Raw genomic sequence first — 23,765 nt, forward strand, 5'->3', positions numbered from 1 at the left:
ATAATCTCCCTGCAGTTTGTAGATGTCGCTCACTCAGCTAGGATGGAGTCACGATGGAAAGCAACTGGAAAGCCTTGTGCCCGCAGAGATCACCGCAGTGGCTAATTAACCACAGAGAACCCGGCTGGCTTACAGACACGTGGGGCAAAATCCTTTCTGTTTGTCTCTGAAGAGCAGAGGGAATTGAGCATTTACAAAGAAAGCAAATGCTGTCAACAGAGCTGATCCCTCGGCAGACACACAGCTGAGGGTGTTTCCAGAATTTCTGCTGGGAAAAGAAAACCACAAATGCCAGCAATGCAACAGCAGGCTCAGGAAATAATTCCCTCTGCCACAGTGGGCATTCGCTGAGGCAGGGAAGATCCAACACCTCTGCCCTGCATCACCCCTGGCTCTGCATGTTAACCTCCCTCTGTCAGGAAAGTGCAGAAGGAATTCACCATCCCATAAGAGTTTTAATTCCATGGTGCCTTGGAGTTCAGAGGCACTAAGAGCTGGCTATCTAACCAGGTTTCCAGCCTATTGCTGAGGCACGGGGCTTGCCAGTCAGCAGCGAAATGCCAGGGCCAGGAACAAAAGGCCAGGAACACTTCAGTAAGGAAAGGTTAAGGGGAGTTTGTTTGTCATGTCAGTGGACATGACATTTAGGGTGCAAATCCAGATCAATCAGCAGGAGGCCTTGTACAAAAATCCCTTTGTTCCAAAAAACATAAGGGCCGTTAACCAACAGCGATCAATGTCCCCGAGAACTATCTGCCCCATTCGGGACGCAGAGGCAGGGTCTGCTTTACCAGGCAAACGTGCAGCAGGAAACAGCCTCCAAGAAATAAACCCAGGCTTTGGACTATCGACTTTCTTTGCAGCTGGCTTGGGGAAGGGGTGAGAGAAAGGCAGGTTGCCACATCACCAATTACAGGCTACTTTCCCAGTATTGATTTCACATAATGAGAAATATAGCAGACCAAACACCAGCACCCAGTTCTCCTTTCTAGCTGACCAGCCTCTGTCTTGTTTCTTCTTCGGGAAGTACTTTTGGAAATTCCAGTGTTAGTAGCTTCATTGGAGACTCAAGTTCACATCAATCAGCTGCCTGAAGGGGTTCAAACCCAGTTTCTACCTCACCGGGGAATGTCTCTGGCTGCCTGTGGTGATGGTGGCTTCAGCTGAGCTGGGTAAGAGGTCCCACGTGGACAGCAGAGCCAGGCAGCAGCACCAGGAGAGGGAGGAAGAAAGTGTTTCTTAGGAACATGAGCCAGACACAAAGTGCAAGTTAAGCCTAATAATTTAGAAACTTGAATATAAAAAAAATCCCAAACCCAAAGATCAAGCCAGCAGGCGGAGTACCAACACGAGGCACCTTACGCCCATGATTTATATCACAAAAACAGCTAGACAAGTTTGTCTAAATCTACTGTTGTAGAAGGAGTTGCTGTGGGAAATGGCTCAGTCCTGTGCTTTCAGAAGGGCTCCAAAGGGTCATTGTACACCCAGCACGTGTGAGATCTGGAGAGTTCAGCTGGCCCTTGGGAGAACGCAGCAGGAGGTTGCAAGTCAGTAATGCTTACAACCAAGGAGCAGTCAGTTCTCAGACCTAGTGTCTGGTTGTTCTGCTCTCTGGGCTTAATAGCCAAGGTAGCGGGCAACTGAGAAACAACAATATTAGAAGCGAGCGGCAGGTGAATCAGATCTCAGCCTGCTTTCATCATGCAGGAGTCCTAGCAGGAGCACTGCAGGCGTCGGTCCCCTGATGGGACTAACACATCATTACAGCAGGCTGGAGAGCAGGCCAGTGTCTGTCACACTGACTGCGCCACAGCCTGTGCGCAGCACCTTATTTGTTTTGGTTGACACAGGGTCTTTGCACAAAGACATAAAAGACCTGTGCCGAGACCCTGCGACTAAGCTGGAAACCGCTAACAGCCTCTGAGTGAACACTAACTCCAGGTTGCTTCATTGAGACCCACTGCTTATCGTATGAAAACAGAGACCAATATTTGTATTTGCTGTTTAGCAGAGTTTGAGCTTGTGCCTCCCTTCCAGTAAGCAGGGTCAGCCTTTTTGGTTTGTGGTATTAGGTGGCCCATCTTCATCACTCCTGAGATGCTGACGTGATTTATGGTGCTGTTGCATCTGGTGTTATTCGTTCCTGGTGTCCCCCTGGCTATAAACAGACCGCCTATGTGCACTGCTCTCGTGACTGCCTGGACCTTTTGCGCTGGACTCGTCTGTGCAAACGTGAGCTGGGAAGGTGAGGATCAGGCACGCTTTGTAGTGCTTACCACTAGAGAAAGAGATGCAAACATCAAACCCACATGATAACAAAGCCCCTCACGCTGTACAGCTCTCTAACATGCCCAGTTAGGCTGGCTCAAATTTGTCAGGAAATACCATTTCATCTCTGAGAAGATTTGACACTGAAATAAACCCCAGATACAAGCGTTAAGTGACCCGTAGCGCCTCAGCCTTCTGTAGAAACTTAACATTTCAGGTTTTAAACCCTTCCCAGCTTTCACCCCCAAAGATACGGGGAGGGGGGAAGCAGCCTGCAATTTCAGTGTTCTGATGACAGTGCTCTTCCCAGCTAGATGCAGAACTGGAGGTCAGAGAAGTTAAAAAAAAACAAGGGCAGGAAAAACAGTAAGATAGGCTAATTCATTTCAACATCTTCATCAACACAGGTGCTAGATGCGCTTTCAGCTGTGGATCGATTTGAATGTTGCTCAGTTCTTTGATATTGAGGATCATCTCATGGGCTTGGAAGAACAGCTCCTTCCCCACGGCCTCTTCCACGCGCCTGCGCCACTGCATCAGCCTAGGTCTGTCTTCAAAGACGTCACAACCAACTCCGACGGGCTGCAGAGATGGAGAGAGCAACAGTGAGGCACCCGGCAGTCACTTCTTCACCAAAGCAACAGCTTAGAGAAAAATAAAAAGAAGAGCTCATAAAGGAACATTGGGAAGGAGGGAAATCTCCACTAGGTAGGTGCATCTATCTAAGGGACACAGAAACCAGCTTGGATTTTAAAGGGCATTTACAGGCCAGTTCCTGAGAGCCAGACCAGCTGTTCTGAGCAGCAGTGATGACTGTGACATACTGTGAGTGATTTTCAGTTCCAGCTTTGAAGATGTGGGGGGCTGAGAGTTGTAGGGACAACTGCATAGTCCACAGGATGGAGTGCTATGTGATATAGCAAAGCCGCAGCACAAAACCCAAAGCGTTTACTTGAACTGATGTCTTAGTTGACATCAACTACCCCCCTTCTACTTTCAGCCTTTGCCTCTCTCTTGAACACAATGCTGTGGAGAAGCTGAACTGCTGTTTTTCAGCCTCTGGGATACAGAACTTGGAGAAAGAATCACTTCAGGGCTGGCAGAGAACAACCAGTTTGTAACAGACTTAACTGCCTGTCAAACATGCAACCCTGCACCTCCCAGACATGGCATGGGCAAGTACCACTCGAAGAAGAATATTCTTATAGGATAAAACCAATCCTGTTAGATTATTAGAGAGGAGAAACAAAAGAGATCTGTGGCAGCCAGCTTTTTCTAACCAGTTTTCTGAACTCACTCCCATATCCTCCTCCTTGTCTTAGGCCACTTCTGTCAAGATACACCCTCTCTCCTCTTTCTAGTGAAGTTGTTACCACATGCTGCACCCCTTCTTGCCCAGCAGCATCTCTTTCCCTTGTGCCAGGGCTTCCTTACCACACTTGAGCACTCACTTGCATCAGCTCCACAATGGCCACAAGATCTGCCAGAGAAATCTCACTCCCAATGATAAAATCCTTGTCCTGCAGAAACCTCTCCTCAAATTGCTTCAGGGAAGTGGAGAGCCCTTCCATAACCTCCTGGAGCTTCTCGGAGGGCAGCGGCTGTCCTGTGAAGAGGGGAATCAGCACCTGCAGAGAGAAGAGACTTCAGACTGCAGTAGTCCATCTTCTCCTGATCTGGTGGTAGTCGTTTAAGTTACACTCCAGGAACTACTCATGATTATCAGTGACCCTGCAGCAGAGCCGTAGGAGGGGCAGGCATTGGAGCTGCACGGACTGCTGCAGTTCCGAGCAGCTCACGGACATGGAGCACACAAGCAGTCCCAAGCATCTGATCTGCCAAGACAGGAACCTCCAGCTAATGGGCACCAATGTCTAGAACGAAAGCATTGCAGCAGCCTGCTGTGTGCCCGCCAGCCCCCTGCCAGCCCCGCCTGGTGCAACCGGGTGCAGGAGGCAGGCAGGCAGCAGGCAGCTGCCAGTGCTGCGGGGTGGCAAACGGCAAGCGCGGTGCTGGCCGTAGGACTGGGATGTGTCTACACTGGCTGGAGCGGCAGGAACGGCTTCCTCTGTGTGACAGTGGCCAGCCAGGCTGGGAGTAGCCATGGACTATTTTTACAGCAGCCTTTCTGCGGCCTCTCAAGCAGCTTTCTTAAAACCACTAGAAATCTTTCCAAAGCAATCATGCAAGTGCAGCTCTTGTCTCACGGACTTGCTGGCACGGGGGGCAGTTGCCTTTCCATGAGGTTTGTCCCCACTCACAGAGGTGCATACAGCATCCAAGCTCACAGCTGCTCCACCTACCACAGCTAAGGGAGTGGACTGCTAGAATATTCAACAATTCAAGCTGGGATTGCTTAATCCGAGCCGAGATTTTTTGCCAAGTACATGTGGAATCTATTTTATCAGAAAATTCAGGGCCAGTTCTCTTCCTTAGTGGTTCCAATTATGCACGATGGGACCTCTGGGTAGAGCCACTTGAAATAGCACCTCCTTCCTTTTCTGTATCTCAAGGCATTCCATCTTCTCCCAGGTCTGGCTGACGTGCCTCCTGTTACATGGTGGATTTATACATTTCCCTGTTTTCAAGAATTCTGAGGACTTTTTCTGTATCGGGTTTATCTCAGCAGCAGCAGCAATGAGTTGGATTTCTTTCCCTTGGAGTGCTGCAATAACAGCCTGCAGAGACTGGAAGGAACTACTTCTTGTATGAATCTGACTCATATTTGAATTGCTTTTCTGCGTTCTCCAGCCAAAAATTCAAATAAAATCAAATTTTTGTCAATAAATCAAAAAGCCAAATGAGTCCAAATATGCTTTGTTAGGCACAAACAAGGGCAAACTTTACACGGGAAGAATGCAGCTCTTCCCTGTTTACTGGCAACTCCAGTTTCATCTACACTCCCTGACCACAGCTGGACTTGCAGAGATATGTTTGCACCTGGTTCTCTCCAAGGAGAGCTGCATTAACATCTGGTGAGTTGGCTGGAAAGAGATGTCCAGCAAAATCATCTGATACGAAATGATTTTCTGCCTCAGGGTGATTATTAATTTTACTTATATGTAACTTGATCTAAGCACGCTGAATAAAGAAACCCTGCCATTCCCTCTCTCTGCTCTGCCTGTCCCTCAACCCATTCCCAGGAAGTAGCTAAGCAGGCTGGAAATAGAAGGCTCCTCTGGATTTCCACCCTGATGAGGCTGCAGGGACTTCTTTTATGGACAAAGCAAGCCCTTCTGCTTCCAGCAACAAAGCACATGCTCATCAAAACCCCCAAACTTCCTGGTCACCCTCTGCACAGCTGTGCAGGGAAGGGGAGGCCCTTGGGGGTGAGACCAAATCTGTCACACATTTGCTGAGGAACCCAGGCAATGGAAGCCTGTTGGGTTTCAAAGACCTTCTGTACCAGACCCACTTTAAGGCAAAACCCAAAATCACCATAGCTGCTTTTGCCAGATCCTGACGTTAAGCAATTAAGACTAGCTCCCCCCGACAGTTCCTCTCAGCTAGGAACAGCCTAGCGTAATTATTTCAGTGTAAAACTCCCTCTGAATTGGGGCTGTTTAACCGCTCTGTATTCTGTATCACTTAACTCACATTTCAATATTCAATCTCCTTACCTTGATCCACATGGTTTTAGGAGCATTAGCCCGGATGTTTGCATGGTGCCATGAGAGGTATTCATCCACCTGCGCCCGTTTTCGTATGTCCGATGGGTACCAGTGGTCGGGAGTGTTGTACTTTCGGCTCAGATACAGCAGAATGGCAGTGCTGCTCCAATGTTAACCAGAGAAAAGAGAGGGCTCAGGGAGTGATGACACAGAACGCTTTCACCTAAGCTCCCTCTCCTGCCCCTTCTGATCTTGCTGCTTCCACTGAGAAGCATTCAGATCAGTCTAGGGACCGCATCTAATTAATGATGACAACAGAGATGGCACTTCATCACCTTAGTTCCCATGAAAAGTTCCACCTGCTGGAAAAGCACAGCGCTGCTCTACGGTGCAGAGCTGGGCGGCACTGGGGCAAAAAGTGATAAACCCCCATGATCATCTGTCAGCAACATTAACCCCCCCTGTTCCTCGACTGCTCTGACCCCTCTCCGAGACCGGCGCGTGTTCATGCTCCTGTGTGCTGTGAAACTCTCCAATGGGTTACGTTGCCATTTGTTCAGATCTACCTCTAGCCCGCAGCCTTCACTGAAATCCATGGAAGTCTCAGCAAAAAGAGCCTAGGGAATCTTTCAGTGTTTGTCCAGATGTTTATACTTTCACTAACTGGCAGAAGTCAGATGGAAAAACATCTTAGTCATCTGCAACAATACGTGGGCTGCCACTGCAAGAGGAGTTTCCACAGAAAATCCTGTGCTGACAAAACCGAAGGAAATGCAGATCCTCCTACTAGGCTGACACTCCTTTAGTTCAGTTATTTCAGTATTATGATACCATTAATCATTCACCTTATTAATCTCAAAGTAAAACCTAAGTTTTGTCGCTGTAGGACTTTGCGTGGCATTTATGATTAATTCAGATAAATGCTATTTTTCCTCAGGGTAAAAGGGATTTTTGTAAGCTTTAATCATTTCCCAGAGATGTTTATTAATCCCATTTTGAGGTAAGTGCATTCGGGGTAAGACCAAGAAGTTAAGTCAGCTGATTTGTTTACATTCTGAAAGATAATTCAAACAGAAAATGGAAACAGAGCAGATGTGGTTACACTATTAAAAATAACCACATGTTCATAAAAGCTGTGATCCTTTATAATTCTGCGGCAATAACAGCTCTTAAACAACACACAGATTACCGGTGCCCAGGGCAGTCTAAGGACTGAGCTCTTACCATTCTGCTAAGGTGAAGTCCCCGTCCTTCAGCGCTGGTACTTTCTTCAAGAGACTGGCTTTGCCAGCTCCCTCGCTGTTTGACGGCCCTAAGGACATGAGCAGACACATCAGAGGGGAGAGGCGCATCTGCCAGCAAATGGCAAGGTGAATGCCCAGAGCCAACTGGACAACCAGGGAACCGTGTTAGGCTTTCCCTAAACAGTTGTGTTTCACAAAGAAAAGGAAAGGGAACTGAAGATCGAGGTAGAAGCTATTGGCGGAGGGCAGCTGGCTCAGGCTGGGCATGAGGCGTGCAGCAGTTCACGTTTTCATACAGGAATTCTGCTGCTTGCTCAGGTGCCAGTAGTACCTGCAAAACTTACTGAAAATAATCACTCCCTGAGAGTCATTCAGATACCGCGATGAAGGGGCTGGTAGTGGAAACACTACTGCAGAGAACCAGGAACACTTGACCTGAGAACAGCGTGTCCTACGGCTTCAGAGATGGGGCAGGGAAAGACAGATGTTAGGAATAAGACGACTGAGCACCTAAAAACCACTTAATATTTGCCAAGGAGGCAGGGTCTGGAAAAGGTGATTTTGCATGTAGAGCATCCTCAGGAGAGCAGAGAGTCGCTGTTCCTGCTCCTACAGACAACACCAAACAAAAATAATCTCCCTGCAGTTTGTAGATGTCGCTCACTCAGCTAGGATGGAGTCACGATGGAAAGCAACTGGAAAGCCTTGTGCCCGCAGAGATCACCGCAGTGGCTAATTAACCACAGAGAACCCGGCTGGCTTACAGACACATGGGGCAAAATCCTTTCTGTTTGTCTCTGAAGAGCAGAGGGAATTGAGCATTTACAAAGAAAGCAAATGCTGTCAACAGAGCTGATCCCTCGGCAGACACACAGCTGAGGGTGTTTCCAGAATTTCTGCTGGGAAAAGAAAACCACAGATGCCAGCAATGCAACAACAGGCTCAGGAAATAATTCCCTCTGCCACAGTGGGCATTCGCTGAGGCAGGGAAGATCCAACACCTCTGCCCTGCATCACCCCTGGCTCTGCATGTTAACCTCCCTCTGTCAGGAAAGTGCAGAAGGAATTCACCATCCCATAAGAGTTTTAATTCCATGGTGCCTTGGAGTTCAGAGGCACTAAGAGCTGGCTATCTAACCAGGTTTCCAGCCTATTGCTGAGGCACTGGGCTTGCCAGTCAGCAGCGAAATGCCAGGGCCAGGAACAAAAGGCCAGGAACACTTCAGTAAGGAAAGGTTAAGGGGAGTTTGTTTGTCATGTCAGTGGACATGACATTTAGGGTGCAAATCCAGATCAATCAGCAGGAGGCCTTGTACAAAAATCCCTTTGTTCCAAAAAACATAAGGGCCGTTAACCAACAGCGATCAATGTCCCCGAGAACTATCTGCCCCATTCGGGACGCAGAGGCAGGGTCTGCTTTACCAGGCAAACGTGCAGCAGGAAACAGCCTCCAAGAAATAAACCCGGGCTTTGGACTATCGACTTTCTTTGCAGCTGGCTTGGGGAAGGGGTGAGAGAAAGGCAGGTTGCCACATTACCAATTACAGGCTACTTTCCCAGTATTGATTTCACATAATGAGAAATATAGCAGACCAAACACCAGCACCCAGTTCTCCTTTCTAGCTGGACCAGCCTCTGTCTTGTTTCTTCTTCGGGAAGTACTTTTGGAAATTCCAATGTTAGTAGCTTCATTGGAGACTCAAGTTCACATCGATCAGCTGCCTGAAGGGGTTCAAACCCAGTTTCTACCTCACCGGGGAATGTCTCTGGCTGCCTGTGGTGATGGTGGCTTCAGCTGAGCTGGGTAAGGGGTCCCACGTGCACAGCAGAGCCAGGCAGCAGCACCAGGAGAGGGAGGAAGAAAGTGCTTCTTAGGAACATGAGCCAGACACAAAGTGCAAGTTAAGCCTAATAATTTAGAAATTTGAATATTAAAAAATCCGAAACCCAAAGATCAAGCCAGCAGGCGGAGTACCAAGACGAGGCACCTTACGCCCATGATTTATATCACAAAAACAGCGAGACAAGTTTGTCTAAATCTACTGTTGTAGAAGGAGTTGCTGTGGGAAGGGGCTCAGTCCTGTGCTTTCAGAAAGGCTCCAAAGGGTCATTGTACACCCAGCACGTGTGAGATCTGGAGAGTTCAGCTGGCCCTCGGGAAAACGCAACAGGAGGTTGCAAGTCAGTAATGCTTACAACCAAGGAGCAGTCAGTTCTCAGACCTAGTGTCTGGTTGTTTTGCTCTCTGGGCTTAATAGCCAAGGTAGCGGGCAACTGAGAAACAACAATATTAGAAGCGAGCGGCAGGTGAATCAGATCTCAGCCTGCTTTCATCATGCAGGAGCACTGCAGGCATCGGTCCCCTGATGGGACTAACACGTCATTACAGCAGGCTGGAGAGCAGGCCAGTGTCTGTCACACTGACTGTGCCACAGCCTGTGCGCAGCACCTTATTTGTTTTGGTTGACACGGGGTCTTTGCACAAAGACATAAAAGACCTGTGCCGAGATCGTGCGACTAAGCTGGAAACCACTAACAGCCTCTGACTGAACACTAACTCCAGGTTGTTTCATTGAGACCCACTGCTTATTGTATGAAAACAGAGACAAATATTTGTATTTGCTGTTTAGCAGAGTTTGAGCTTGTGCCTCTCTTCCAGTAAGCAGAGTCAGCCTTTTTGGTTTGTGGTATTAGGTGGCCCATCTTCATCACTCCTGAGATGCTGACGTGATTTATGGTGCTGTTGCATCTGGTGTCATTCGTTCCTGGTGTCCCCCCGGCTATAAACAGACCTCCTATGTGCACTGCTGGGCTCGAGCAGTGACTTTAACAAGCAGAGCAGACGCTGCCAAAGAGCAGGGCACGCTGCATGCAGGAGGAACCCTCAAGCATCAGTCAGTGCAGGGAAGCAGATTCAACCATGGGTAAAGAGGGCAGAGGACGAGATTTCACCACAGCAGAAAAGGGGGAAAAAAAAAAGTCAGCCTATTTGCTAATCATGTCCCAGGCTAATTGTGTCCCCAGCCAAGGATTTCCAAGTACTACGCTTTGCCTTAAGGAAAGCAGTAACAATCTACCAGGAAAGTGCACCATGGAAATAGGCACAAGCCGCCTCCCGCAGCCGGACAAGTCTGAACAGCTGAGGGGCTCTGCTGTGTCCCCATTTCCAGAGCACTCCTGTCTGTCACTGACTAATTCCCTAGAAATGGCTGGAGGAACATTCCTTGGGGATCCACAAAAATAGCTGCAGCACAGCTCTGAGACCACTCTGGGAATGAGCTGCGTGGTCAAACCATTGTACCAGGCACCTCGGCAGAACGTGTGTTTGAACGGACTCTGGTTACCCAAGGTCCTTCCTCCTGATGGACCAAGCAGAGCTTCCAGGGGCTGGAAGCAGATTTTGTCCTGACCTGTTCCACCCTGCCCAGGCAGGACAGGACATGGCTTGCGAGGACACTGGGGTGAGACCACTAGTGAGCCTCCCCTGAGCTCTGCACCTCCCCATCCTGCTCACAAAAAGTGACCTAGGTGACCTTCATGGTTGCACTACGTGACCTTCGTGGTCCCTTCCAACCCAAACCATTGTACGATTCTATGATTTCCCACTGCCAGAGCTTCAATGTAGTGCCATCTTCCAGATGTCCAGTCTGTCTTCCTTCAGCTGAGACGGAGCCTCTCCAGACAAGGGCTGGAGGGGACACTCCAATGACTGGACATTCTCCACCAGTCCAGAGCAGACTGAACTGCACTTCCCTATGGGAACACTCCAATAACTCTGCTCCCGGAGCAGCAGCAGCCAAAACAGGAGGCGGTGGGATGGGCACGGGCTCCTCCACTGGGGTGGCCAAAGGGCTCTCCTGGGGCCATGGGAGGAAACGGCCCCATGGGCCACAACACCGGGAATGGCAACAGGAATGGGAACAGGCCTGACAGCACAGACACCCAGGAATGATCGGGGGGGAGGGGGCATGGACACCCAGGAATGGGGGAAACTCTTCCCTACCCAACAGCACGGACCCCCGGGAAAGAAGAGGGACACCCCGAAAGGGAAATCGAGCAATAAGGAGGGAAACACCCAGGTGGGGCACTTTTCCCTGCCTGAAAGCACAGATCCCCGGGAACTGGGGGGGCACGGACCCCTGGGAATTGGGGGGTGGGGTACCTTTCCCAGCCTGAAAGCATGGACACCTGGGAATGGACACACACACCCCCTTTCCCACCTTTCCCAGCCTGACAGCATGGATTCCTGGGAACTGGGGGGGCACGGACCCCTGGGGAGGGGGGGGGCGGGAGGCGGTCATCTTTCCCAGCCTGAAAACACAAACACCTGGGAATGGGGGGGGGGGGGTACCTTTCCCAGCGTGAAAACTCGGATCCCCGGGAATTGTGGGGATACGGAACCCTGGGAATGGGGGGGAGGAGAGGGGGGGCACCGTTCCCAGCCCGACAGCACGGAGCGCCAGCAAGGGGGGGGTCCCCCCGTTCCCGGTCCCCCCCGTCCCCCCCTCGCTCACCTCCGCGCTGCTCCGCGCCGCTCGCCGCCGGGGTCCCGCCGAGCAGGGAGCCTGCAGAGAGCCGAGAGCGGGGCTGAGCGCGGGGAAAGGGCACCCGGGCGGGCGGCAGAGCCTGGGGCAGCCCGGGGAGGGGACACGACCCGCGCCCGACCCACCTTTGAACAGCTCCACCGCCTTGAACTCGAACGGGATGTTGTTGCTGCGGGCGAAGATGTAGATGGAGCGGCAGGGCTGCGAGAGCAGATCCAGGTACAGCTCCAGCCCCATCCCCACAGCCGGGCGGGAGGTCAGGCTCTAATAATAAGGACCTGCCTGGCAGCCCCACACGTCCGCCCGCAGCCCGAGAACCTCCCGCATCGCGCTGTGCCCCCGGCGGGGCGGGAGGGAAGGAGGCTCGTGGCCTCGGCCCCGCCCGCAGCGCGGGGAGCACCCGGGGCTGCGGGGACACCGGGCAGAGCCAAACCGGACTGACACCGCAGTGAGGGCTCCGGCACACGCCCGGCCCGTGTGGGCAGGGATTGTAATGCACGGACTGAAAGAGCAGGAACTGAGCAACCAATGACAGGAAAAAGGCCCTTCGGCTAAAAAAGAGCATAAACATTCATGGACTGTCTGAGAGAGTTGGGGATGTTCAGCCCGGAGAAGAGAAAGGGAGACCTTGGAGCAGCTTCGAGAGCTGAAAGGGGCTGCAGGAAAGCTGGGGAGGGGCTCTGGGTCAGGGAGGGCAGAGACAGGATGAGGGGAGAGGGGATTGAGATGAGATCTTGGGAAGAAATGTTTTGCTGTGAGGGCGGGAGGCCCTGGCCCAGGTTGCCCAGAGCAGTGGTGGCTGCCCCATCCCTGGAGGGGTTCCAGGCCAGGTTGGATGGGGCTTGGAACCCTTGATCCAGTGGGAGTTTGTCCATGCTCATGGCAGGGGTGGGACTGGATGGGCTTTGAAGTCCCTTCCAACCCAAACCATTCCATGATTCTATGAAAATGCCAGAGGAGTCCAGGAGAGCCCTTCCTGGCAGTGAGGCATGGCCGGAGCCTGGGGGACCGGAGAACCCCATGCCACAGGTCAGGCAGCCGTGTGCTCATCAGGCTGCTTTGGGACGAGAAGGTAGCGTATGAGTTACGGTAAGAGAAGTAAGGGTAAATCACCAACCTCAAAAGAGAGGTGGGTAACAGACACTGGGGGAGCAGGGGCTGGCATTCCCTCCACTGCCTTGACTGACGCCAGAGGCTCGGGAGCCCACTTTCCCACAGCATCCCACCATGGCTCTCACAAGGTAAATGCTTGTGTTCCTAATGCATCCCTGCAAGGATGTGTCACACCACAAACGAGGCCCTTGCATAACATCTCCAAATCAGCATTAATCTCGCGCCACTAGATCTCAGTATGGTTTTCAGTTTGGAAGATAATTCTCTGGTCACATCATCTCTGCGCTGCGAGGTGATGGCCTGAATGGCACGGAAGTGGGGAGGACTTCTCTGCAGGCACTTCCTCTGCAGAATCAGTCAAATTACTTTCCTTTCTCCCAGCTCCTTGTCATTTCAGGTTTTCATGCAAGCAGAAGAGACCTTAAGAAGCTTAGGCTCAATTCAGCTGCCTGGAGCCCGTGGTGTTTTGCAGCTGTGTGGTTCGTGGAGGGTGATGTGCTGCTTGCATGCAGCGACTGCTGGGACTCTGGAAGACAGAGCGGCTGATCCACTCAGAGCAAAGTCACCCCCAGTCAAACCCACCTCGGCTCAGCTGACACCTTTTTATCAGCACTCTGCCAGAGAGCTCGCATGACATGCACAAATCCTTGGAAAGAGCCACAGGGACCTCAGGGAGAGGGAACTGGAGGATCAGCTGATCTTGTGCAAAGGATCATTACACAAAGAGTGGTGAAAAGGTTTGGAGACTGAGCCAGGAGCTCATTGGTGGGATAAATTACAAACTGGAACACTTTCAGGTGCATCATTTATACACTTTGCAAAGCATCTGCTCTGAAAACTCCTTAGGAATGGGGAATTGCTGTTAGTGTGGTCCATCTGCCAGAGCCTGGTGAACAAGCTGCATCTCAACATGAGGTACTGAGTCTGCTGCACCCTGCCCTTATTTTTCAGAGTAATTGTTCAGCTTTAGAACCGTACAATAAGATTTTTCCAGTTTCTTGGCCAGACCAGGGAGCAGGGCTGTGAACACCCGTCAGTTCCCCACAGGATAGTTTGCGCCCCAGAGCACCTGGACACAGCACCAACACGCCAGGCATGAAGGGTCCAAGAATTGTTGCAGGTGCTTGAGTTCTTGTCTAATTCCTGCAGTGCAAAGAAATCTTAAATGCTAAGGGAGTGGGGAAAAGTCGTGCCAGTGTGGCTCTGCACAGGTAATAGTCTGAAAGGTCTTTGTGCTTCAAATTGGCTGCATGTCCCTCCTCTGCGATATCACTGAGAAGAGGTCGTTGATCTCAGCAGTGGGTAGCAAGATCAGCAGTGTGGGTTCACTGTACTCCTTTATTTATGGTTCAATTGATCCATTGGTCCTATCTGGGCTTCAAAGATCTTTTCATGTGCCTCCAGGAAATGTTCCTTCCTTAAGTTTTTCTCGAGTTTGCTGACAGCCCACACAACCAAAGAGGGATTTTTATCCATCGTGCTATATGGTATTTGATTGCCTTATTCCTGGCTCTAGGATAGTGCTTCTAGACTATATCTGCATTTGGTTCCAGTACCTCAAAGACTGTTTTTCCTTTCTGTACTTTCTCTATCAGCTTTTTGGGAACAGGAACACCACAATAAAACTGCATTAAGTTTTGCGTTTTATTTCTTAATCATTTAGAAAATGTGCATCTGTTTTTAAATATTCCTCCCATTTTGTGTAAACCAGCTTCACTTCACTCGAGAAATCACAGGCTCTCACCCATTTCCAAGTAGCCCCTGGCAAGAATTGAGGAGATTGACTCCCAACAGCACATTACACCATCACTAGCGGTGCAACCCCTCTCCACATTCAGGAGAAAGGGGAGCAGACACCGAACAGACCTTGCACCGAGGCAGGCAAAACTCTTGCACAAACCGCTGGGTTTTGGCAGGCAGGTCTTGGGGCGCTCAGCCTCGGAGCCGGGACCAGCCGTGCCCAAATGACACAAACCAACCAAATGGGGGAGGTGGAGGGACAGCAGAAGGCAAAGTACAAGGACGAGGTACCTTATCTCCATGATTTAGAGTGAAAAAAACAGCAAGGCAGATTTATCTGTTGCACAGCTCTGTTGCCAGGGTTAATCCAAGGGGTTACTCCAGGGAGGGGCTTTGTCCTATATGCAGAGAAAGGCCCCAAACACCGCTGGTCCCTGCAAACAGCTCCACTGGCAGCAAACCCACAGCTCTGAGAGGCTGAATAGGCAGAGCAAGCTATGAGAAAACCAATATAAAACCTCCTCCTGCCACCACAACCACGCTGGAGCAGGGCAGCAGCAGATCGGGGTGCTCCTCCCTTTGCAACACTGGCAGCGGAGGAGCACCAGGCGCTGTGCTCTGAACACAGCTCCAACTTGTTTTTGAAGGCACTGTCTTTGCAAGAGCACACAATGGGTGACGCTGAAGGAACTCGTGAATTATTGAAACAAACAGAAAATTGGCTCAAGACTCTTACGCGGAGCCCTTGTGCTGCAAGTATCGTAAGTGAGAAAAGAAAATTAGAGAGACGCTTTATTTGCTTTGGCTGACGAATGGTCTTGCATGCCCAGCAGCCCTGTCTCAAGATTCTGCAGGGAGATGTGTATCAAGAGGGGCTCTGCTACCAACCCCAGTCTGAGGTCTGTCAAGATTAGCGCTTTAGAGATTAAGCCCTTGGTTTTGATGGTTTCTCTGCTTGAACAGAAGCCAAGTGAGGAATTTGTTGTGCTTGTAGGAGGAGGCTTTGTCTCTACAAAAAAGGGAGAAGTTGGAGTTCAGGTCTTGGGAAGTCAGGCAGTACACAAACGTGCTGACAGGAGAGAGTGCAGTGAGGCTGAGTGGCTTCAGCGAGGCAGCAAAGGGAGGACCTGTTGGAGCCCTGCGGCGCGCAGCAGCCCAGCTGGCAGCTGTGGTAAGGAGCAGGGCAGAGAGGGAAGGAAGTGGTTGGTAGTAAGGTGTAAACAGGCTGTTTCCTTGAGGCTTAGCATGGCAGGCAACTCCTACAGCAAACAGCAGCACCTGCGGGGTTCTGCTCAGGCACCAGCCCTGCCAGCGCTCCAGGGCGAGAAGGGAGCTGCTGCCACAGACCCTGCTGGCTGGAGCACAACAGCCTTTCCTCAATAAACGTCCCACTAAAACACACCAAGTAAGAAGGCAAATATCCTCTGCCTGTTTCAGCATTGAAACTGAGTTTTGGGGCATATCTGCCTTTTTGCTGCTGACATTTAGGATTTCCTGCAGGTTGGAAGAACAGGAAGTAAAAGGGACTGGCCTGCTTGGCTGCTTTAGCTCAGCCCCCAGGGATGTGCGTTGGAAGCTGTTGTTCACAGGCCCCTTGTGACCTAAAGGGCAGGTTTACTCCAGAAACAAATGCAGAAGAGGCAGCTGGCTCTTTCCCCGAAACGAGCAGGTCCAGCTGAAAAGATGTGTGAGACTGGCTTGAGCAGCTACTTTCCCCTTTTCTGAGCACTGTGATGACTTGACGTGCATTAAGATGACGGACATCTCACACCCAGCACCCTATGCAGCCACCTCTGTGGCTGGCGTCACCACCCAGCAGAGACAAACGGACTTCCAGGTACAACTACAGCTTGACAAGAAGGAAAAAACAGTTCTACAAACTGGCCCCCTCCTCGTGGCTCATACCTGGAAATGGAAGGTGACAGAGGCAGGAGAGGACAGGAAGGCAGGAGGGGTGCAAAGGGACACAGACGAGAGGTTGCGAAGGGCGCTGTGCACGTGTGGAGGATGAATCAGTGGCCGCTTCGTTCCAAATCCTGTTTACAAATGCAAACAGAGCTACGACACACAGCAAGCATAACCACTAACACACGGAACATCAACCACGTTTGAGGCACCGCTCAGCTCTGTGCACTCGGCTCACTCCGGGCTGGCCAGCACAGCTCCCTGTGCCACCGGCACTGGCCCAGGCACAGCCGCACCCATCGGTGGGGAGAGCCTGGCTTAAACAGCCTCCATGGAGTGGCCAAAACTGCTCCGGGGAAAGGACAGACACCGGGGAAAGGTCAGACCACAGTACCATCAGTAGATGGGGACGGCGTGGCTGGCAGCAGCTTCACCGAGAACAGCAGCTTTGCAGCTGTGCAGGGTGTTCTTTGGGGAGGATAGCATGAGTCTCTGGTTGAGGACCTTTCGTCAATAGATTAACTCCATCCTCCCCAGCAGCTGGGCTCCTCTCCAGGGCACCTGCACAGCCGCCCTGCTCCCGGGCACTGTGTCTCTCGCTGACACAGCAGTCTCTAATGCCCACTGCTCCCAGAGCCCCACAGGGTCACCACCACGGGCTGGGCCTGAGCTATCTCTGTACCAAAAGAACAGAAAAGCTTCCAGCTGAGCCTGTTGCAAAGTGAAAGCCATTTTCAACAAAGATTTTTCCTTGTTTTTCCTTGACAGATCTGTTCCACCATACCCTCAGGAAACATTTCTGTAGTGCTATGACCTGGAAAACCCAAAGCAAGGATGGAAAGAGCAGTTTGGCCTGGCCCCAGCTCCCATGTGGACTGAATCACCTCTGTCCTCAAGCAGATCCAGTGGTGTTGGAGCAAGAAAGAAAAGCCTATGAGGCTGCAGCTCACATACCTGTAGTGGTCAAGAGGGGAAAGCAGCTCAGTCTAAGATGTAGTTTTCTTCCCTTCTAAGTTGCAGAAAGGCTATCATTGAAGTGCATTTTGCGGAATGGTGTTTCTGTATGATTTTTAGAAGAAATGCTGAAATGTTACAAAAAAAGCTTGCACAAAATAATCCATTTTACTTTGAGTATAACCCCTTATTAAATCTAGCTGGCCTGCTTTAGGAGCTGGTGCTTGAAATGCTCCCGCAGTTCAGGTGCGATCTTATCAGCGGTCAGGTTCTTGATGTTGAAGATCCCTTCGTGGGCTTCCTGGAAGAGCTGCTTCCCCACCACTTCTTCCACCCGCCTGCGCCACTCTGCCAGCTTCGGCCTGTCCTCAAAGAGGTCATAGCCAGCGGCCACAGGCTGCAGAGAGAGAGACAGAGAGCACTTAGGAGTGAGAAACATCACATCTCCCAGTGATGGGAGCAGACTGAAGCATGGATATGCTTGTGGCTCAAGGCAGCAGACAGTTGTCACTTTAGGTGGAGATCATCTCTGGCTCTTAGCTCACAGGAAGCAAGCGGCATCATCCTCGGCAGCTGCTGTCCCCTGGCATGTGCAGTGAAGGAGCATTGCCATGGCCAGCCTGAGACGTGCCCAGTGGGGAACATGTTGCTCCATGCACACCAACGCATCTCTTCTAAATATCTGTACTTTCTCTGCCTAGTTTGTAACTTGTCTTTTTTTATTGAGGAATGTTGCCAATACTTCTCTAGAAAGAACTCTCTCACCAAAGCAGGTGTTGCCTGGCAAACTCAATTACGGTCAGAGTCCAAAAGGAGCAGGATTTAACCCCTCTACAGAGTGAGCTGCAGAGAGGAAGATCTGCACTACAGAGGTGCTGCAGTCACCCCGCGGACCAGCCCAGCCCACAACCCAGCTCCCACCTCCAAGGCTGAGGTCGATGCTCACCTGCATAAGCTCCACCAGCGCGACAAGGTCTGCCAGGGAGACCTCGCTGCCTGCAATGAAGGGCTTGTCCTGCAAGAATTTGTCCTCAAACTGCTTCAGGACAACGTTCAGCTCTTCAGTAATGCCTTCCAGTTTCTCCGGAGGAAGGGGCTGCCCTGTGAGCAGAGGCAGCAGCACCTGGCAGGGAGAAGAAATGAGTTGCTTTTTACATGTTTCCCTCCAAACTTAGCCCACACCCTCTCACTGCCGCCTCCTGAGAGGCTGTGCTCATCTGCTTTGGCAGATTAACATTAATATCAGTCATTAATTCCTGCCTGTCTTGTCTCCTCCCTAGAAAGTCTGAACTTCCAGCCACAAGTCTCCTCTCAAGGGAAAGCTGCATCATCTACAAGCAACTGCGTTTTCTTTTCCAGTGGGAGGTTCATTCTTTCCAAGAAGCCAGGCAGCATGAGCCATGGCTGGCGTTAGCTGCTCACCCAGGATGAGTTTGCTCTGGGTCTCAGTGCACGCACAGAGCTGTGCCTGCAGCATGAAGTGTTTGGGCCACTTCAGGTCGGCTCGGCTGAGCAGCCACAGCGATTCCAGATCTACTTTTGTTCCTGTCTGTTGCCTGGCTTGTGCATTTGCTTGGAAATGTCCTGCACACAGAGATACGCCCCAGGCCATCGCACTCACAGCTCTTAGCACTTTGGTTTTGGTAGCCAAGGGTCTTACCTTAGTTAAGAACACCTTGCTCCCCTTCCCGCGGATGTTGGCATGCTGCCACGACAGGTACTCATCAACCCTGGCCCTCTTCTGCAGGTCAGATGGGTACCAGTGATCCGGAGTCTTGAATTTCCGTGCCAGGTACAGGAGGATTGCAATGCTGCCCAGAAAGCAAGACAGACAGCTGAGCTGATCATCTGCCACTGAAGCATCCCACCCTTTCTTCTTCTCCCAGATTTTGCGCTGCTGGACCAGCAGCAATAAAAACCCTGATCTAAGTCACACAGGACACACAACTGCCTGCGAGGCGCAGCACACGACAGAGTTTGTGCTTGCCTGACAGCAAATGTCTGCTACATCAGCCCAGCGAGACAGATGTGGCGCCACTGAGAGGCCCCAAGCTTCTCTTGAAATGCAAGTTTATGTTATGTCAAGTGGAACAGATAGGAAGGAGGTGAAGCACCACCTGGGCTGGAGGCCCAGCAGAGCCCAAGCAGCTCGCCGGCAGAATCCAAACATTAGGATACACAATCCTGCAGTGGGGTTTGAGCTTGTTTGAGCCTCACCTCTCTGCTAAGGTGAAAGAACCATCCTTTAGCGCAGGCACCTTCATCAGGGAGTTCACCTTCTGGAACTCCTCTGTCCTGTGCTGCCCTGAGGAGGGGAAGAAGAAGTTTTACTTGGCAATGATGCTCAGGACCTGTCTGCAAACACCAGAGGAGCCCGTGGGGACCATCTGGCCTCTAGTTCCTTGTTCAATTGTATAAATAGAGTCTCGTTTAAGCTTACAAGCAATCAAAAAGTGCCAACGGGTGGATATAGAGTCCACCCTATGATGTGACCTCGCTTGCTTACTGCCTGTGTACCAGAACAACCTCTTGATGGAGGCTGGAATGGTTCAGAGTCCTTTCATACCAACAGCGCTTGCCAACTCGGGGCTCTATCAGCACTTATTTCCTACCTGGAGATTCTGTCCTGTGCAACCCAAGAGCAAACACTGAGTGCTTTGGAAGAAAGGGATCTTAGTAACAGAAACATGAACCACAAGGACAGTGAGAAAGCAAAGGATATATTTTTCTTTTCTGGGAGATAATATCATTTATGCTCAACTCTCTTTCTAGTCCTCAGATGAAAACAGGTTTTCATGATTCCATATAAAGCCATGGGTATTCTATTACAAATATATCGACCTTTTCTCTCTGGGTTTTGCATATCCTTTATAAGAGCATATAGGTAACTTTTAGCCCCACTAGAAAGGCAGGCAGAGCAAACCTGGAGAACAAAAACAAAGAACAAAACAGGAGAAGGTGTCATGTTCATCTGAGGTCTCAGCGTGCTTTGTTACCATTAAACCTAGCGCAGAAGCCCTGACTCATTCGTGCCAGCCTTTACCAGCCCCTGGCTGCAGTCATACGTGCGTATCTCTGTATTCCAGCTTCTCCGATGTCAAACCCTGTGCCCAGTCCTGCTATGTGAGTCACCTGAAAATCTTTGAGCCGGAGGAGATGCTCTGGAAGTGGTTTTGTTTTTCCCAGTACTTGGCAAGCCTGATTTGTGACTATTCCTGCCACTTGGCTCACAGCCTGTGTCCCCCACCCTCTTCCAAAAAGACATGGGGATTTCCTACAGATTCCAGGTCCTCAGGCGTCCCTGCAGTGTTGTGTGATTTCTATCCATTCTCACTCTTTCTACCCATTTCCCCGAGACACGTTTAACCCACCGGCTCATATCTCACTATCCGTTCCCTCTCTCGGTCCTTCTGTACCACACGGTGACAGGCACTGGCGCAGCGAGGCCATCGCAGCGTTACCCAGTGCTCGCCCATGTGCCCCGAGCCGCTGCCGAGCAGGCGGATGCCGCGCTAACGCGGCTGCAGGGTCCCAGGGAGCTTCCCCGCAGCATGGGAAGGGGGCACAGCGGGAATGGGACGCACCATTAGCATTCCCATAAGCCAAATCACCCTTCTGAAATCCACTGACTGAAAGCAAGCGCTGATGCCACGGGACACAGAGCATTGAGGAGCTGCGATTTAGTTCACTTTTCTCCCCCTCGGTTCCCTGATTCCTGTATCTCAGTTGTTCCGTTCTCCTTCATGCTCTTATCACTTGCCTGCCAGCCTCCTCTCCTTTGCACCAGTCTGACCACGAGTGCTGACTGGGAAAGAAGGGGAAGGACACTAGCCAGGCTGCCCCCAGCTACAACCAACAGCAACAATTATCTCCTACCTAGACAGGATGGAAGAAAGGCGCAGGACGGCGCAATCAGTGCACAGCACGCAGGGGAACACCCAGCGACCAAACCACAGCGTGCCTGAGGTTTCTTTAAGTCACCAGCTGGAGCCGCTTTCGTTCCTTTATCAACTTCAGCCCCAAGAGCCTTCTCTTGTTCCACCATTTTCAAGCGTTACCTACCCGATCCATTAGCTCAGCTTCAAATCAGCGGAGCTCTGGAATGGCTGAAGTGGAATAGTTTTTAATGAAGTGGAATAGTTTTACCCACTTTAGTTGCAAAGAAAGGAGATAGGGATCCTTTGGTGGAAACACGACACTAATTGGGCAGCTCCTACCAATTATGAGTTGGTGAAAAGACAAACTAAACCACCTTCCCTTCTTTGTTTCTCAGGGTTTGGATCCCCGGTGGCTCTGCTGCCTTTGCTGTCTTTCAAGCCCGTCAACCCTCTTAAAGTAATGTGCCCACAGACTGCTTGACCCAATGGAACCTCCAAAGGGACAGCTGACTGTCCTGCCCCACCTGTACAGGGGGGACGTCAGCAAGCTCTGAACATGAGGACCCTTCCCAAGGGGGTCTTAACCCCTGCTAGGAGGATAAAGCTGCTCTCCAGGTTGTTGCTCTCACTGCTGTTATACTGGAGCATGAAGTTGTCTAAGGATGTTGAATTAGAGAGCAAGAACTGCACACCTCACTGTCCTTGCCCGTATGTGAGCATCCATCACTGCTGCTTTTTGTCTCCCATCTAAACGGGGAATGGCCTCAGATCTACCCCATCCTGAGCATTTCAGTCCTTTCTTCAGAGACCCATTTTCAGGTGGAGCAGGACCGGTGTCATCATTGCTGCGGAATGGTTTGGGTCGGAAGGGACCTCAAAGCCCATCCAGTTCCACCCCCTGCCATGGGCAGGGACACCTCCCGCTGGATCAGGGGCTCCAAGCCCCATCCAACCTGGCCTGGAACACCTCCAGGGATGGGGCAGCCACCACTTTGCTGGAAGTCATCCTCTCCACCCTAACAGGAAAACTTTTCTTCCTAAAATCTCAACTCAATCTCCCCTCTTTCAGCTGAAAACCATCCCCCTCGCCCTCTCCCTGCCCTCCCTAACCCAGAGCCCCACCCCAGCTTTCCTGCAGCCCCTTTCAGCGCTGGGGCTGCTCTCTCACACCTTTGCAGGGTGGAAGGCACCAAGGCTGTGTCTTTTAAAATTCAGGGGTTCCTCAGGAAACCAGAGTTTGTTTGTCCTTGGCCCGAGGAGCCCCTGCAGCTGGGGGCACAGCCCTCCCTGCAGCGTCCCGAGGGATGGGGGACTGAGTCACTGCTCCCACCCACGGTGAGGGGAGCAGGGAGAGGGGAGGGGGGAGAAGGGAGAGGGGAGAGGGGAGCGGGGAGAGGGGAGAAGGGAGAGGGGAGCTTGGGGCAGTGGGGAAATAGGGAGCCTGGGGAGCAGGAATGAGGATAAGGGAGAGCAGGGTGCTTAGGGAGCTCAGAGCTCGGGGTGCGAGGGTGAGGGGGGAGTCCAGGGTGTGGAAGCGGGGTGCAGCAGTGCAGGGTATGAGCGGAGCTCGGGGTGAGTGGGGAGTTTGGGGTGTCAGGAGCTTGGAGCTCTGAGTGCAGGGGTGAGCAGGGAGAGGAGAGCATGGGGTGAGGGGGGAGCTTGGGGTGATGGGGAAGTGGGGACCCCAGGGTGCAGGGATAAGGATGAAGGGAGCACGGGGAGTTCAGGGAGCTTGGGGTGCGGGGGTGAGCGGGGAGCCTAGGGTGGGGGAGCAGCCGTGCAGGGGGAGGGGGGAGCTCGAGGTGAAGGGGGAGAGGTGTGTTTGGGGTGTTGGGAGCTCGTAGCTCAGTGTGCAGCGGTGAGAAGGGAGCCCGGGGTGAGGGGAGAGCAGGGAGTTCGGGCTGTGTGGAGCTCAGGATATGGGGGTGGAGGGGGAACTCAGAGTGTGGGAGCGGAGAGCCCGGGGTGCGGGATGAGGAGGGAGCAGCGAGTCTGGGGTGCGGGGGCGAGGAGGGAGGTCAGGGTGCGGCGATGAGGGGAGAGTGAGGGGTGCGGGATGAGTGGGGAGTCTGAGTTGAGAGGGGAGCTCGGGGTGCGGGGTCCCTGCCGCGCTCACCCTTCATCAGCTCCACATGCTTGAACTCGAAGGGGATGTTGTTGCTGCGGGCGAAGATGTAGAGCGCCCGGCAGGGCTGCGAGAGCAGATCCAGGTACAGCTCCAGCCCCATCCCGTCCCGCTGCTCCGCCGCCGTTCGCCCCGCGATCTCCGGGCGGGGCAGCACCGGCTCTGCCGCTGGGGCGGAGCGGGACAACCCCGCCCCCGGCTCCATCCCCCCGCCGGGACCGGGGGGCTCCCTCCCGGGGGCCTTAGGGCTTCCGAGGGTCCCGGGTCTGGGTGTCCCGGGGCTCTCTCCTGCCACGATACCGGGGGTTCCACGGGGTTCCCACCCGCTGCTCTACTGGGGGGTCTCAGTGCTCCCTCTTGCCACGGTACCGGAGGTCTCG

The 23,765-nt window shown here is 52.1% G+C and overlaps 2 protein-coding genes across 4 annotated transcripts; both read right to left on the reverse strand.

Annotated features, from left to right (window-relative positions):
* Positions 1-2,194: 2,194 nt before the first annotated feature.
* On the reverse strand, positions 2,195-12,155 carry LOC128849179 (glutathione S-transferase theta-1). Its single transcript, XM_054082833.1, has 6 exons — positions 11,796-12,155; positions 11,641-11,691; positions 7,107-7,194; positions 5,892-6,042; positions 3,723-3,899; positions 2,195-2,853 (listed from the first exon to the last, which is right to left on the reverse strand). The coding sequence occupies exons 1-6, from the start codon at positions 11,905-11,907 to the stop codon at positions 2,653-2,655; spliced, it is 780 nt and encodes a 259-aa protein (XP_053938808.1). The 5' UTR covers positions 11,908-12,155; the 3' UTR covers positions 2,195-2,652.
* Positions 12,156-13,482: 1,327 nt separating this feature from the next.
* Positions 13,483-23,548, reverse strand: GSTT2B (glutathione S-transferase theta 2B). Of its 3 annotated transcripts, none has more exons than XR_008452763.1 (6): positions 23,377-23,548; positions 19,600-19,687; positions 19,043-19,193; positions 18,329-18,505; positions 16,429-17,779; positions 13,483-15,000 (listed from the first exon to the last, which is right to left on the reverse strand). XR_008452763.1 is itself a non-coding variant. In XM_054082780.1 (5 exons), the coding sequence occupies exons 1-5, from the start codon at positions 23,486-23,488 to the stop codon at positions 17,579-17,581; spliced, it is 729 nt and encodes a 242-aa protein (XP_053938755.1). In that variant the 5' UTR covers positions 23,489-23,548; the 3' UTR covers positions 13,485-17,578. The 3 variants fall into 3 exon arrangements, 1 of the variants encoding a protein (XP_053938755.1); XR_008452764.1 differs by having other exon boundaries at positions 13,484-16,559; positions 17,383-17,779; XM_054082780.1 differs by having other exon boundaries at positions 13,485-17,779.
* Between the last annotated feature and the right edge of the window lie 217 nt (positions 23,549-23,765).

The sequence above is a fragment of the Cuculus canorus genome, chromosome 17, assembly GCF_017976375.1.
Source record: "Cuculus canorus isolate bCucCan1 chromosome 17, bCucCan1.pri, whole genome shotgun sequence".
Taxonomy (NCBI): domain Eukaryota; kingdom Metazoa; phylum Chordata; class Aves; order Cuculiformes; family Cuculidae; genus Cuculus; species Cuculus canorus.